The following is a 17359-nucleotide window of genomic DNA, read 5'->3' as shown; positions in this document are numbered from 1 at the left end:
CAGTTAGAAAAAAATAAAATAAATATGACCCTTTTAATGCGCCCTATAATCCGGTGCGCCTTTTGTATGAAAATAAACTTGACTAGACACGCTCATCGGCAGTGCGTCTTATAACCCGGTGCGCCCTATTGTCCAGAAAATATGGTATATAAAATATCGTAGTACACGATTTTTTTATATTTTAGCAATGAATAGTTTTTTTTACACCTTTAATTTGGTAATTTATAGTAGAGGACAAATTGATGGTTGTATTTTAAGGAAATGTCTAGTAAAAAAGGCTGGTTTGAGGTGATTTTAAAAGATGGTCATCTCTGTCAAACCATGAAGAAGAGGCAGGAGACGTATCAGTCCTCTCAACTCCAGCTTACAAAGGGAGACCTTTATGGGGGTCACACAAATATAAGGGGGCTTGGACGTTGTTGAATTACGGCCTCCCAGTCCGTCTTGAATCTTGGCGAGGTGCCGCGTGTTCCCACGTCAGCGTTTCTTTGCCCTGCAATAGAACTTGCCGTGTCCAGAGCGGGGACAAAAGTCGCATTCACCGCCTCTTTTCACAACACTGTCCGGTGAAAGGAAATAAATGTTTGTTTTGTCATTGCTCTGACAGGCCGTATCTCTTGTCTTTGTGTGCAGCTCCCAGACCTACAGTGCCCAGGAGATTGAGCTGGTTCTCAAAGAGGAGGACAATCGCACGCTAGAGTGGGTCGATATTGACCCTGAAGCTTTTACAGGTGCAACGAGTGGCGACAACTTAGTATTTGAAGCGACAGTACATGCAGTAGTTTCAGCTTCTAAAAAGCAGAACAGAGTAGGACTTAAACATTTCAACTAGGGAAAGTACTGCTTTGTTTACTGTTTGGGTAACATCACAATTATTGACGTACGACGCCATCTCTGATTTCGCACATCACACTCTCTGCCCCGGTTTTCGTATCGCATCCCGGTTATTGTACGGCCCAACAATGCGCAGTTAGTTAACAGACTACTGCGGTCTATTCGGCCGTGCGTCATTCGAGTGCCCAAACAAAGAATCCCCAGTCGGTGACTCAGTCCGTGCATTTGTATTGAGTACCACTGCAAAGTAACTCACCCACGGGCCAAAGAAATTTGCCATTACCGGCACTTTGATAAAGATGGTGAGAAACACTTTTGGATTAAAAAAAACACTCCCTTCCTTTCTAACGCTCTACTCATGGCCGTCTTCCCAAACAAAAGTCTTCAGTAAAGTTAAAAGTGATATAAAATGTTCATTTATCCATTTAATTCATCTTTTGTATGCATTTCACACTGTTTTCTGCATTTAGAACTTTAAAGGGGATCTGGACTTTTATGGAATTGTGCCTATCGTGAGAGAAGAACCTGCTCAGTGGCCTAGTGGTTAGAGTGTCCGCCCTGAGATCGGTAGGTTGTGAGTCCAAACCCGGCCGAGTCATACCAAAGACTATAAAAATGGGACCCATTACCTCCCTGCTTGGCACTCAGCATCAAGGGTTGGAATTGGGGGTTAAATCACCAAAAATGATTCCCGGGCGTGGCCACCCCTGCTGCTCACTGCTCCCCTCACCTCCCAGGGAGGTGATCAAGGGTGATGGGTCAAATGCAGAGAATAATTTTGCCACACCTAGTGTGTGTGTGACAATCATTGGTACTTTAACTGGAACTTTTAGACAGCAACACATGAAACATGCTTCAATTCCAGTCCTCTCAGTGCTGGCGCATTTGTGGCAATTTCCAGGATTCTGTGCAATCCAAGTCAACATTTTCTGAACCGCGGAGAAGATCATGAAAGAAGATGTCTCCCACAGTTTTGGGGACATCTGCCTCCGTGTCTGCCCTGAAGAGCGTGATGGCGATCAGTGGTAGAACATTGATTGACGTGAGTTCCTAAAACATTATTTTCGCCTGTTTCTGCTCATTTTGTCAACGATTTATTTTGTATCCGTCTATTTCGGTGATTAATACACATCAACAATATATATCATAAGCGTTATCATTATTGGCCATTATGCGACCTGAGGGGGGAAGAGTTCACGCTGAAGTCGCATCATAACACGATCTGATTGATTTGTAATATAAAACTCATGATAATATAATATTGCTGACAGAAAAATAACGTCCATGCCGTATAATAAAGCACGCTACTACAGCTTTGCAGTATCATCATCGGCGGTCACTCGAAGAGAGTATGACGATCCTTCTGGCAAGGGGGTATCCCTTTATGGAGGATGCCTGTGCGTGACTTTGTTTAATGTGGGGAGACTGGTGCACAGACAGTCACCACACGATCCTTGACAGATCCGGGTCAGGGTCCAGTGGCATGGAGTCCGAGAAGACTGGGGACCCTTTTCTGCTGCAGCCTTCATCCGCCATCCCAGCCGTTGTGACGCTCCATAGATTTAGCAATCATCCTCCGCCTGTTCCACCGTTGAGGTCTTGGGTCGTTATTCCACATAACTGGGCCCACATGGATGTTGGGGTGCTTTCTTCCGCCATCGCAGCCGTTGTGGTGGTTCATACATCCACCGTCTTCCGCCTGTTCCGCCGTTGAGGTCTTCACCGTATCCCTGGCTAGGGGGCAGTCAGGTACTAGGTCTTTGCCAAGGGCCACCTGGGGTAACAGTAGTAAAGGGGTTAACCTCTTAGTGCCCCAAGACCCCTTACAGGAGCCTCCACTGCCGGATGCACTTTAACGTCATGCCCAGGACACTTTGCAGTATAGGTGTGCTACTTCAACTTAATTGATGTAGTTTAATAGCCTTAGTGCTGTTTTAGAGTCGTGTTTTGGGGGCTCTGAAGACTAAATGCACTGACAAACTCAAAAAGGTGGAGTTCTATGGTGTTTTTTTATCTTCATTTTTTCATATTCATCAGAAATGGCAGGTTATTGTAATAGTCCATATCACCCATCCCTATTGTCAGGTCTGGCCTGTGGGCCTTAAATTTGACAGCTGTTGTCTAAATGCCTTTTAGGCCTACTGAAACCCACTACTACTGACCACGCAGTCTGATAGTTTATATATCAATGATGAAATCTTAACATTGCAACACATGCCAATACGGCCGGGTTAGCTTACTAAAGTGCAATTTTAAATTTTGCGCCGGAATATCCTGCTGAAAACGTTTCAGTATGATGACGTCTGTGCGTGACGTCACGGATTGTAGAAGATATTTTGGGACAGCATGGTGGCCAGCTATTAAGTCGTCTGTTTTCATCGCAAAATTCCACAGTATTCTGGACATCTGTGTTGGTGAATCTTTTGCAATTTGTTCAATGAACAATGGAGACAGCAAAGAAGAAAGCTGTAGGTGGGAAGCGGTGTATTGCGGGCGGCTGCAGCAACACAAACACAGCCGGTGTTTCATTGTTTACATTCCCGAAACATGACAGTCAAGCTTTACCATTGGCCTGTGGAGAACTGGGACAAAGGAGACTCTTACCAGGAGGACTTTGAGTTGGATGCGCAGACGCGGTACTGTGAGTACGCATGCAGCTGCGGCTTCCAAACATTTGATCGCTTGCCCGTACGTGCGTGCCGCTGTGTGTAAGTCACGTATGTAACTTTGGGGACTTTGGGGAAATATATGTGCTGTATGAACTTTGGGGAGGTGAACGGTACTTTGGGCTGTGGGATTGAGTGTGTTGTGCAGGTGTTTGAGTTGTATTGGCGGGTTATATGGATGGGGGGCGGGGGGGGGGGGGGGGGGGGGGGGGTTTGTTATGCGGGATTAATTTGTGGCATATTAAATATAAGCCTGGTTGTGTTGTGGCTAATAGAGTATATATATGTCTTGTGTTTATTTACTGTTTTAGTCATTCCCAGCTGAATATCAGGTCCCACCCGCCTCTCACAGCATCTTCCCTATCTGAATCGCTCCCACTGCCCTCTAGTCCTTCACTCTCACTTTCCTCATCCACAAATCTTTCATCCTCGCTCAAATTAATGGGGAAATCGTCGCTTTCTCGGTCCGAATCGCTCTCGCTGCTGGTGGCCATGATTGTAAACAATGTGCAGATGTGAGGAGCTCCACAACCTGTGACGTCACGCTACTCGTCTGCTACTTCCGGTACAGGCAAGGCTTTTTTATCAGCGACCAAAAGTTGCGAACTTTATCGTCGATGTTCTCTACTAAATCCTTTCAGCAAAAATATGGCAATATCGTGAAATGATCAAGTATGACACATAGAATGGACCTGCTATCCCCGTTTAAATAAGAAAATCGCATTTCAGTAGGCCTTTAAATGACCATTACAGTAATAACAGCAAACCGGAAGCTTCTTAAACATTTCCATGTCTTCATGATTTGCTGAACAGTAACAAGTTGTAAGCAAAACAATCCTGCGAGTGCAGAAATATTGAATCAAAGAGGTTGTGCACAGACAACATATCTTTGGGTGGACATCCAGCCTGTTTTCCAGACAAGAACGTTTCTTTCCACCAGAACCTCCTCTGTTTTCAGGTCAACTCTGTAGTTCTGTGCAAGTTGGTATACACTGCTATCATCTGTGCAACGTTTCCCTGTTTGCAAGTTGACTGCTAGCTTTTCCACACAACAACACTGTCATTGTGTGTTTGGACCATCTCATGCTGACTAAAGACGACTGAAGCTTTCTTACGCCTCCACTTTCAACCATTGTTTGTTGTGTCATTGTAATACGGTGCCAAAAAGTTGTGAGCGAGAAGATCTTGCAAGGGCTATCTATCAATCAATCAATCAATCGATGTTTATTTATATAGCCCTCAATCACAAGTGTCTCAAAGGGCTGCACAAGCCACAATGACATCCGCTGTACAGAGCCCACATAAGGACAAGGAAAAACTCACAACCCCAATGGGACGTCAATGTGAATGACTATGAGAAACCTTGGAGAGGACCGCATATGTGGGTGACCTCCCCCTTCTAGGGGAGACCAGATGCAATGGACGTCGAGTGGGTCTGACATAACATTGTGAAAGTCCAGTCCATAGTAGATCTAACACAGTGGTTCTTAACCTTGTTGGAGGTACCGAACCCCACCAGTTTCATATGCGCATTCACCGAACCCTTCTTTAGTGAAAAATAAAATGTTGTTTTTTTCAAATTCAAGAAAAAGTTATGTTTTTTTACAGGTTCACAAAATGAACCGTGCATGAACATCACCTTGTTCAAAGAACAAAACCAACACAGTGCATAAACTCACAACAAACTACACACAATACCATGAATTGATTAACGTGGACCCTGACTTAAACAAGTTGAAAAACTTATTCGGGTGTTAGCATTTAGTGGTCAATTGTACGGAATATGTACTGTACTGTGTAAACTGTACTGCTTCATATAATGTATTCTCTTCCTTTGCAATCTGCTAGTAAAAGTTTAAATCGATCAATCAAATAACCTGTAAATCAGATGGAAAATTAGGGAACATTGGGGGTATCCATAATACGTCGATAGGGAGAAGTTTTTATTTACACGATAAGTCGGATGTGTCTTCACCTCCGTGGCGGAGGCTGCGCCGAACCCCTGAGGCCGACTCACCAAACCCCTAGGGTTCGATCAAACCCAGGTTAAGAACCACTGATGTATAAGGACTGCAAAATGGCAACTATTAGCTTCTTCTTTTTCCCTAACTTCTTGTTAAGGGGCATTGATCTTTCACTTGCCATTTCTAATATAAAGTAGTGTAAAGTTCTTACTTATATCTGTCAGTAAACTCGCCATGAAAACACTAAAACATACCGGTGTAGTGAGTTTACATTATTCACCCAAGGAACTTTAGTTATTAGAGAGACTCACCGAACCCCTAGGGTTCGATCGAACCCAGGTTAAGAACCACTGATCTAACATAATAGTGAGAGATGCTTCAGACCCAGTGACTCCCCTGGATATTCAGTATTATTTTTGTTTGTCCTTGCTAGAAAATGGAGAGTGGGCCATCAAACACAGGCCAGCTAAGAAGGTGATTCACAACCAGTATACAAAAGATGACCTGGAGTACCAGGAAGTGGTCTTCTTCCTCATCATCCAGAGAAAGCCTCTTTTCTACATCATCAACATCATCGCTCCGTGTGTGCTCTTCTCCTCTCTCTGCCTGCTGGTGTACTACCTCCCTGCTAAAGGTCTTCATTATCTATGTCCTTTATTAAAAACTGGGATGTTCAAACTCAACATTGTGCATTGTGTGTTTTTTTGGCAGCCGGTGGCCAAAAGTGCACCATGTCTATCGCCACTCTTCTGGGCCAGACTGTGTTCCTCTTCCTCATCGCCAAGAAGGTTCCAGAGACCTCAAAGGCAGTTCCTCTTATTGGAAAGTAAGTCCTGAGTACCTTCGATATTCCAACGTTATTATTGGCAATGTTTATGTTCTGCCGAAGGTATTTGATGTTCGTGATGTCGGTGACCACCATGGTGGTGATGAACTGCGTGATCGTCCTCAACGTTTCCCTGAGAACTCCAAGCACTCACATAATGTCGGACAGAGTGAGGAAGGTGAGGCTGCACAGGCGCCAGATTTCCAGTGGAGTCTCCTTTCTTAGGGCCAGGTTTTCAAGCCTCCACTATTTTAAGGGGTAAGACGAGGGGTTAAGGCTAAGTGGTTGGATTTGGATTGGCTCCTACTCAAGTTTAAAAAAACAACTCACTGGTGTGTGAGCGACAGGAAGAAAAGCTCTAATTTGGTCTGCGTGTAGGGCTGCACGACTAATGGAAAAATGAATCGACATTGAGGTTTTAATTAGTGCGTCAGTTTCCACTGACCGATATAAGTAAGAACTTTACGCTACTTTATATTATAAATGGCAACAGCGTAGAATGAATGTCCAATAACGAAAAAATAGAGAAAAAGAAGAAGCTTATAGACTACGGTCGATGCGCGTCAATTTTCAGCAGGTACCAGAAGGTGAGAAAAGTTGGTTTTGCATAATAATGTGAAGTGAAGTGAATTATATTTATATAGTGCTTTTCTCTAGTGACTCAAAGCCCTTTTACATAGTGAAACCCAATATCTAAGTTACATTTAAACCAGTGTGGGTGGCACTGGGAGCAGGTGGGTAAAGTGTCTTGCCCAAGGACACAAGGGCAGTGACTAGGATGGCGAAAGCAGGAATCGAACTTGGAACCCTCAAGTTGCTGGCACGGCCAACCGAGCTATACCGCCCCAAATATTGCGAAACAAAATGCCAGATAATATGTCTGCCAGTAGTTGCCATTGTACACACCATAATAAAACCCGTATGTTGAAGCACAGTACGTCTGACTATGGTAGCCGTTATGCTCCGACAATCCATCCCGCGGTGCGGCTTCATAGCTTACCAAAGTCGTACTAAAACATTTTGGCAGATTTTTGAGCGCCGTGTGTAATGTTCTATATTTTCAATGGAACATTTAAAGTTTTGGTGTTGTTTACTGGCGTCATCTTGCAGTCTACACCTACATCTTATGTGTGACTGCCATCTACTGGTCCCACTTATCATTGTACCAAATAAAATAGCTTCGAAGTTGGTAAGCACAACCAGAATTGTTCCGTACATTAGGCGCACTGGTTTATAAGGCGCAATGTCGATTTTTGACAAAATGAAAGGATTTTAAGTGAGCCTTACAGTCCGAAAAATATGGTAAGTTATAACTTTACGCTACTTTATATTAGAAATGGCAACAGCGGACGATGAATGCCCCATAACGAGAAGATAGTGAAAAAGAAGAAGCTTATCAACGGACTACAATGGCGAACGCGCACAAATTTTCAGTGGGTACCAGAAGGTAAGAAAAGTTGTAGTTGCATAATATTGCGAAACAAAACGCAAAATGTCTGCTAATAGGTGCCATTTTGCAGTCCTTATACACACACCATAATAATACCCGTATGTTGAAGCACAGTACGTCTGACTGTGCTAGCAGTAATTCGCCGACAATCCATCAAGCGGTGCGGTTTCTTAGCTTACCAAAGTCAGACTAAAACATTTTGACGGATTTTTGAGTTCCTTGTGTAATGTTCTATATTCTCAATGGAACATTTAAAGTTTTGGTGTTGTTTACTGTCGTAATCTTGCAGTCTACACGTATCTCTTATGTGTGACTACCATCTACTGATCACACTTATTACACCATGTACCAAATAAAATAGCTTTGAGGTCGGTAAGCACAACAAGAATTATTCCGTACATTAGGCGCACTTTATCGTCCGAAAAGGCATGTTACCGCATATGTCAGCAGCCATATACATACATATCATATACATACCAAATAATATAATCATCGTCGCAAGAGGCTTCAATATATATCGTGATATAGATTTTAGGTAGAGATGTCAATATAATCGGCCGATAAATGCTTTAAAATGTCATATCGGAAATTATCGGTATTGGTTTCAAAATGATCGGTATCGGTTTCAAAAAGTAAAATTCATCACTTTTTAAAACACCGCTGTTTACACAGACGTAGGGAGAAGTACAGAGCACCAATAAACTTTAAAGACACTGCCTTTGTGTGCCAGCCCAATCACATAATGTCTACGACTTTTCACACACACACACAAGTGAATGCAATTCATACTTGGTCAACAGCCATACATGTCACACTTAGGGTGGCCATATAAACAACTTTAACACTGTTACAAATATGCGCCACACTGTGAACCCACACCAAACAAGAATGACAAACACATTTCGGGAGAACATCCGCACCCTAACAGAACATAAACACAACTGTACAAATACCCAGAACCCCTTGCAGCACTAACTCTTCCGGGACGCTACAATATACACTCCTTGCTACCCCCCACCTCACCCCCCACCTCAACCTCCTCATGCTCTCTCAGGAAGAGCATGCCCCAAATTCCAAGCTGCTGTTTTGAGACATGTTAAAAAAAAATAATGCACTTTGTGACTTCAATAATAAATATGGCAGTGCCATGTTGGCATTCTTTTCCATAACTTGAGTTGATTTATTTTGGAAAACCTTGTTACATTGTTTAATGCATCCAGCGGGGCATCACAACAAAATTAGGCATAGTAATGTGTTAATTCCACGACTGTATATATCGGTATCGGTTGATATCGGAATTGGTAATTAAGAGTTGGACAATATCGGAATATCGGATATCGGCAAAAAAGCCATTATCGGACATCTCTATTTTTAGGCCATATCGCCCATTCCTATTTTCTCTTTGGTCAGACCTCCTCTTCACTAATTGGTTGAAGTATCTGGCCTCTGTCTTTGTTTGGACTCTATACCAAGTACTTGGTCCAGCGAGGATCTGTTTGGTGTCTCCTTCAGCTCCTTCTGAACGTTCTGCCTCGACTGCTGAGGATGCGAATGCCGCCGTGGGCGCCCAATGACCACGCCTCCTCTGAAGCCTGCGCCGCCGACGCCCCGAACAGCAATGGCGACGCTGGAGTCGATGACGGGCAGAACGTGCTTTTGGCCCCCTGCCGACGCCGCAGCTCGATGATGCTCATCAACAAGGCGGAGGAATATACTCTAAAAACAGCTCGGACGGAGCTCATGTTTGCCCGACTCAAAGAGAGAAAGGGACTGATGAAGTCAGTGTTTGAGAAGTTGAGTAAGTGCCCACAACATTTGGCAAGACATGCCCCCCTGCTATGTTTCCTAGGTATTCAACAACAAAACTGGACCCCATAATTGGGATTTACTTGAACTTTCTCACCCAGCCTAAAACATACCTACTGTAACTTAAAAGGTTTTTAGTCAGATCTGCAGGTCAATTGCTTGACACCTCAAGGGCACTGACAAGCACACCTTTTAGTAGAGTTGCTTGAAAAACAAGCCAAACTAATCAAGCTATTTATTATCAAATGTGTAATTATTTTTACAACTTTGAGAATATATATATATATATATATATATATATATATATATATATATATATATATATATATATATATATATATATATATATATATATATATTGATTATAACTTTGCATGCATGCTTGCATATCTTCTAAGGTGCTGGTTGTCAAACTCCTCCCCCCCCCCCCAAAAAAAACTTGGCTCTTCAAGTACCAAGTGACCAACATTAAAATACAGTAGCGTAGTAGGCCTAAGTAGTCATTAAAAACAAGGCAGAGGTTTTATTTCACAAATCTATTTAATATGTTGGACCACTGTAACATTACACACAGCTTGGACTGTAACACTGTTTTAATATAGCAAAGTAAAACACTGTACTTTAAACAAGTGATTCTTTGGCATACCACAGTTTGAGAGTCAATGTTCTCAGGCATTTTAATATATATATATATATATATATATATATATATATATATATATATATATATATATATATATATATATATATATATATATGTATGTGTGGGGAAAAAAATCACAAGACTATTTCATCTCTACAGGCCTGTTTCATGAGGGGGGGTACCCTCAATCATCAGGAGATTCTGATCCTGATGATTGAGGGTACCCCCCCTCATGAAACAGGCCTGTAGAGATGAAATAGTCTTGTGATTTTTTTTCCCACACATACATATATTGCGCTCTACTACGGTATCGAGCACTATTTTTTGGATAACCTTATTAAGACATATATATATATATATATATATATATATATATATATATATATATATATATATATATATATATATATATATATATATATATATAAGGGATGTCCGATAATGGCTTTTTGCCGATATCCGATATTCCGATATTGTCCAACTCTTTAATTACCGATACCGATATCAACCGATACCGATATCAACCGATATATGCAGTCGTGGAATTAACACATTATTATGCCTAATTTGGACAACCAGGTATGGTGAAGATAAGGTACTTTAAAAAAATAATAATAATCAAATAAGATAAATAAATTAAAAACATTTTCTTGGATAAAAAAGAAAGTAAAACAATATAAAAACAGTTACATAGAAACTAGTAATTAATGAAAATGAGTAAAATGAAGTGTTAAAGGTTAGTACTATTAGTGGACCAGCAGCACGCACAATCATGTGTGCTTACGGACTGTATCCCTTGCAGACTGTATTGATATATATTGATATATAATGTAGGAACCAGAATATTAATAACAGAAAGAAACAACCCTTTTGTGTGAATGAGGGGAGGGAGGTTTTTTGGGTTGGTGCACTAATTGTAAGTGTATCTTGTGTTTTTTATTTTGATTTAATAGAAAAAAACAACAACAACAAAAACAACAACCAGATACCGATAATTAAAAAAACGATACCGATAATTTCCGATATTACATTTTAAAGCATTTATCGGCCGATATTATCGGACATCTCTAATATATATATAAATAAATAGTGTCATGTGTTAGGACACCCCTATTGTTTACAAATGCATATTGGGTTTGCTTTCCCTCTAGACAAGGGCCTGGAGGAAGGAACGTCCGAAAAGCTTGGCTACAGTTTGGCTAAAGCTGCCCCGGAACTGAAGCAATGCGTGGCGTCGTGCAAACACATCGCCGAAACGACAAAGCAGCACAACATCTTTCAAAATGTAAGTGGAACGGACGGCGGCTAGCTTTGCTCAAAAAAGGTCCCTGACCGACGCCCCAGGAGCTGTACTGATCAGTGGGTTAGGACCTAAAGTCTTCTCTACTCTCTGGCAGAGGGTTGTGTGGTCTTGGCTTCCAGACATGGATTACCACATTTTGGGACTGGCCATTAAGCGATGGAAAAACTAAGGCCCTAGTACAGGGGTGTCCAACTCCTTTTCATTGAGGGCCACGTCGCAGTTCTGGCTGCCCTGAGAGGGCCGCTTGTCACAATGAATATATATGAATTATAATGGATAATCTCCTTCTGATATTGTGACACACTTCCCTATGCATTTGATCCAATAACATTTCACGTACAAATGTATGGACGACGTCAGGGGGACGAGCATTTTATTCTAACAAAACATGTTTGGAATACATGTTAATAATACAGGGGTGTGCAAGGGCCACATTTTAAAAAGTATGCAGGGGCCATTTTTATATATTTTTGTACGAAAAAATGCTAAAAACAGACATTACATATATTTAAACACAAAAACTTAGTGTCACCTTTGTGTAATAAATGACAAAGTAGACTATAACTAATTATTACGCGGGTAAAAAAAAAAAACTGTACAAAATTAATGAGTAAAAGCTGAAATGTTGATACTAATAATAATAATAATATACTCGGGCTGTGAATCTTTGAGTGCCCCACGATTCGATTCAATATCGATTCCTGGGGTCACGTTTTGATTCAAAATCGATTTTTTTTTTTTCAATTCAACACGATTCTCGATTTAAAAACGATTTTTTTCCCGATTCAAAAGGATTCTCTATTCATTCAATACATAGGATTTCAGCAGGATCTACCCCAGTCTGCTGACATGCAAGCAGAGTAGTAGATTTTTGTAAAAAGCTTTTATAATTGTAAAGGACAATGTTTTATCAACTGATTGCAATAATGTAAATTTGTTTTAACTATTAAATGAACCAAAAATATGACTTATTTTATCTTTGTGAAAATATTGGACACAGTTTGTTGTCAAGCTTATGAGATACGATGCAAGTGTAAGTCACTGTGACACTATTCTTTTTTTTTTTTTATAAATGTCTAATGATAATGTCAATGAGGGATTTTTAATCACTGCTATGTTGAAATTGTTACTAATATTGATACTGTTGTTGATAATATTCATTTTTGTTTCACTACTTTTGGTTTGTTCTGTGTCGTGTTTGTGTCTCCTCTCAATTGCTCTGTTTATTGCAGTTCTGAGTGTTGCTGGGTCGGGTTTGGTTTTGGAATTGGATTGCATTGTTATGGTATTGCTGTGTATTGTTTTTTTGGATTAATTAATAAAAAAATGTAAAAAAATAAAATAATTTTTTTTTAAATAATTAAAAAAACCAAGAATTTTTTCAAAATGAGAATCGATTCTGAATCGCACAACGTGAGAATCGCAATTCGAATTCTAATCTATTTTTTCCCCACACCCCTATAATATACTGTCACTTGTAACACAAAGCGGACCTAAGTTCTGTCTTTAAATACTATTTGTATGACTGTCGTTCTTTTTTTTTTTTTTTTATGAAATAAAAAAAAGCTCAAAATGGCCCCCACATACTTTGTTAAGCTTTTTTTTTTTTGCTATACATCATAAATATTTGCTTTTTTACACTTGTTATTTTTTATCCAATAATATGCCAAAAAAACTGGAGCTGCAGGCCGCACTTTGGACGTATGTTTTATACGGTATGTGCTTTTGCATGGCCAGATAGTTTTTAAGTTTAACTCTTGTGTAATGTTCATATTGTTGTTACTCAGCCAGCGTTTGTGGGTCTGATGGACCTGTTGCATTTTGTGGCTTTTAATGCCTCACAATCAAACACTTTTATGTTAAAATACTGAACAGATGTTTACCTTATCCCAATAAACATCTGTTCAGTATTTTAACATAAAAGTGTTTGATTGTGAGTCATTAAAAGCCACAAAATGCACTTTTATGTTAAAATACTGAACAAATATTTACCTTTTCCCAATAAACATCTGTTTATTGGGAAAATAAACAGATGTTTATTTTCTATTATTTATATTATATATAAATAATATATATAATATATATATAAAATAAATAAATATATATAAATAAATAAATAGATTCTGTACAGATAAATATATTGCACTTTTCCACATGCGTCCACGTTTATGGATGTATGTTATATTGTCTTTTTTATTCCAGCGAGTTAATCCATTTTGGGGGGAGTTGAGGCTGATAATTTCATTATGATGCATTCAAGAGTCTTACGGCCTGAGGGAAGAAGCTGTTACAGAACCTGGAGGTTCTGCTTCGTAGGCTGCGGAACCTCTTTCTAGAGCAGTGGTTCTTAACCTGGGTTCGATCGAACCCCAGGGGTTCGGTGAGTCGGCCTCAGGGGTTCAGCGGAGACACACCCGACTCATTTTGTAAATAAAAACTTCTCCCTATCGACGTATTATAGATACCCCCAAACAATGTTCCCTCTAATTTTCCATCTGATTTGCAGGTGTGTAATTTGTTGTGGTTCATGCATGGTTCATTTTGTGCACCAGTAAAATAAGTCAGTGAGTCTCAGTTTGAAAAATTAATTAATTGGATCATTTTTCTTTTAATAAAAAATGAAAACGGGTCCCACAGACCCGAACACCACACAAGGGTTAAAAGACATGCGATTGTATGCAATTTTGATGTCGAAGTTGAAAGAACGAATATGTTTGGTAAGAAAGATGAAGTGCTTTATTGATGCACATTATTTCCAGGCTTTGGCGGGACAGTTTAGTTTGACACGTGTGCCCTAGTCATAGATTCATTAAAGGAGCTTCCTACCTTTGTCACCCTGCAGGAGAATGAAGAGTGGTTCCTGGTCGCCAGGGTAATCGACCGGGTCTGCTTTATCATCATGGCTCTGCTCTTCTTCATCGGCACCATAGGTGTCTTCTTGATGGGTCACTTCAACCAGCCTCCTTCCTCTCCTTTTCTGGGAGACCCCAAGAAGTATCTCCCTGTGATGAACAATCTCACTGACAGCAGGGCTGGCGTAGATCCCTTGGGATGAATGGCATCTTCATGTTTGTTGAATCCTGTGTGTCACTTCTGGTGGGTCAACTCCAGGTTTGACTGACGTATCACAAACTGTGTATAACTGTAAAAAAAATAAATACAAATAAACATACTGTACATAGATATGTGACCAACAGCAGTGAACATTCGTGTCAATTGCAAACTTGCTGTATTATTTAATAAACGATTGTAGAAGCCACCATTTCGTCAAGAGACATTGCATTTATGGCCCAATGCTATGGACAACTGCCTTAAAAAATGTCATGTCGTTCAAAAACATCTTAATGCATACTTGCCAACCTTGAGACCTCCGATTTCGGGAGGTGGTTGGAGGCGTGGTAAAGAGGGGAGGAGTATATTGACAGCTAGAATATATATCCAGAATATATATATATATATACATATATATATGTATGTGTGGGAAAAAAATCACAAGACTATTTCATCTCTACAGGCCTGTTTCATGAGGGGGGGTACCCTCAATCGTCAGGAGATTTTAATGGGAGCATTCGCATACCATGGTTTATATAGGGCACAGAGTGGGTGGGTACAGGCTGGCCTAGGGGCGTGGTGATTGGCTCATGTGTTACCTAGGAGGTGTTTCCGTCTATGGCGGCATGTTGTTACAATTTCGCTGCGCTTGTTGAGGGATGACAGGTCTGGACGGTAAATAATAAACAGTTTCTCTTTCAAGCATAGGTTGCATCTTTTATTACCACTATTGTAAGGTGTGCTGGATGCAAGAATTTGCCATGTTATTGAATATTCAACATTATTGTCTTTGAGGTCCCAAATGTGTTTGCTGAGTTCTGTGGTATTTCGCAGGTTTTTGTTCCTGAAAGAAGCCTTGTGATTGTTCCATCTGCTTTTGAATTCTCCCTCGGTTAATCCTACATATGTGTCGGATGTGTTAATGTCCTTGCGTATTACCTTAGATTGGTAGACAACTGATGTTTGTAAGCACCCCCCGTTGAGAGGGCAATCAGGTTTCTTTCGACAATTACATCCTTTGTTGGTTTTGGAGTCGCTCTGTCTGAGGGCCGACGGCTCATTTGCAATTGTTTTGTTGTGGTTTGAGATGATTTGTCGTATATTGTTCATGCAGCTGTAGCTCAATTTAATGTTGTTCTTGTTGAATACTTTTCTGGTCCGCAAGGAGCTGGAGGGGGCGTGGCTTCCAGCTCCGGCTGAAAATCGGGAGATTTTCGGGAGAATATTTGTCCTGGGAGGTTTTCGGGAGAGGCGCTGAATTTCGGGAGTCTCCCGGAAAATTCGGGAGGGTTGGCAAGTATGTCTTAATGTGGCAAAAGTGCCCCTAAATATGACTTAGTCATTTCCTGGTACTCTCATACGCTTGTGTCCCACCTGTGCTTGTGATAAGAAGGTGCATCGGGAAGATGCTAAGGTTAGCTGCTAGCACTGGCTATCTAATCCATCCACCCATCCATTTTCTACCGCTTATCCCTTTCGGGGTCGCTGGAGCCTATCTCAGCTACAATCGGGCGGAAGGCGGGGTACACCCTGGACAAGTCGCCACCTCATCACAGGGCCAACACAGATAGACAGACAACATTCACACTCACATTCACACACTAGGGACCATTTTAGTGCTGCCAATCAACCTATCCCCAGGTGCATGTCCAGATCCAATTTAAATCGAAGGTATTTTTTTTTTTTCTTCAAAGGGTGTTGTCTTGCTGGAAAGGAGACAAGAAAGTGGCAAAAGGCTATCAAACAAGATACTACACACATACACAGGTTATCATTTGGAATGGGGACCAAGTTTTTTTGATCATGACTTGTGGGGACCACCTTTTCTACAAGTTGTGGAGGCATTAAAAAAAATGAGGTAAAATGGCCACTGCCCAGTTAGCTCATACACGTCTTTAAATCTCTGGATTGATGAAGTAATGTGCTGATCATTCTTACTGGGGACCCTGGGGAAAAAGAGTTATATAATAATTTAAATAATTTAGCATAATTCACACAAATTTGTGCGTGACTACTGAGGACCATTTGAAAAAAAAAAAAAAAATTCAAATTAAACATGACATGATCCTCAGAATACAGCACTACAGCTGTCCTCTTATTGAAAGTTTCACCACTTAAAGCAAATCCTGCATCTTCTGTAACATTACTGAAAACTCAAACTAACCAGTAAACATTTTTTATGGGTCAAAGCAATTGCAAGGAATTTAGGGATTTCACCATCTACGGTCCGTAATATCATCAAAGGGTTCAGAGAATCTGGAGAAATCACTGCACGTAAGCAGCTAAGCCCGTGGCCTTCGATCCCTCAGGCAGTACTGCATCAACAAGCGACATCAGTGTGTACAGGATATCACCACATGGGCTCGGGAACACTTCAGAAAACCACTGTCAGTAACTACAGTTGGTCGCTACATCTGTAAGTGCAAGTTAAAACTCTCCTATGCAAGGCGAAAACCGTTTATCAACAACACCCAGAAACGCTGTCCGCTTCGCTGGGCCTGAGCTCATCTAAGATGGACTGATACAAAGTGGAAAAGTGTTCTGTTGTCTGACGAGTCCACATTTCAAATTGTTTTTAGAAACTGTGGACGTCGTGTCCTCCGGACCAAAAAGGAAAAGAACCATCCGGATTGTTATAAGCGCAAAGTTGAAAAGACAGCATCTGTGATGGTATGGGGGTGTATTAGTGCCCAAGGCATGGGTAACTTACACATCTGTGAAGGCGCCATTAATGCTGAAAGGTACATACAGGTTTTGGAACAACATATGTTGCCATCCAAGCAACGTTACCATGGACGCCCCTGCTTATTTCAGCA

General features: G+C 40.8%; 1 protein-coding gene across 1 annotated transcript in view; it reads left to right on the top strand.

The window, feature by feature from the left end:
* Positions 1–14731, top strand: part of chrng (cholinergic receptor, nicotinic, gamma) — a 28614-nt gene extending 13883 nt beyond the window's left edge. Inside the window, exons 6-12 of the mRNA XM_061979733.1 lie at positions 634–731; positions 5898–6098; positions 6176–6290; positions 6354–6468; positions 9253–9538; positions 11341–11474; positions 14335–14731. Of these exons, the coding sequence (XP_061835717.1) occupies positions 634–731; positions 5898–6098; positions 6176–6290; positions 6354–6468; positions 9253–9538; positions 11341–11474; positions 14335–14547 (1162 nt within the window). The 3' untranslated portion in view covers positions 14548–14731. The remainder of the gene's footprint in view (positions 1–633; positions 732–5897; positions 6099–6175; positions 6291–6353; positions 6469–9252; positions 9539–11340; positions 11475–14334) is intronic.
* Positions 14732–17359: the final 2628 nt, after the last annotated feature.

This window comes from Nerophis lumbriciformis, linkage group LG19 (genome assembly GCF_033978685.3).
Source record: "Nerophis lumbriciformis linkage group LG19, RoL_Nlum_v2.1, whole genome shotgun sequence".
NCBI classification, from domain to species: domain Eukaryota; kingdom Metazoa; phylum Chordata; class Actinopteri; order Syngnathiformes; family Syngnathidae; genus Nerophis; species Nerophis lumbriciformis.
This window is presented reverse-complemented; position numbering and strand designations above follow the sequence as displayed.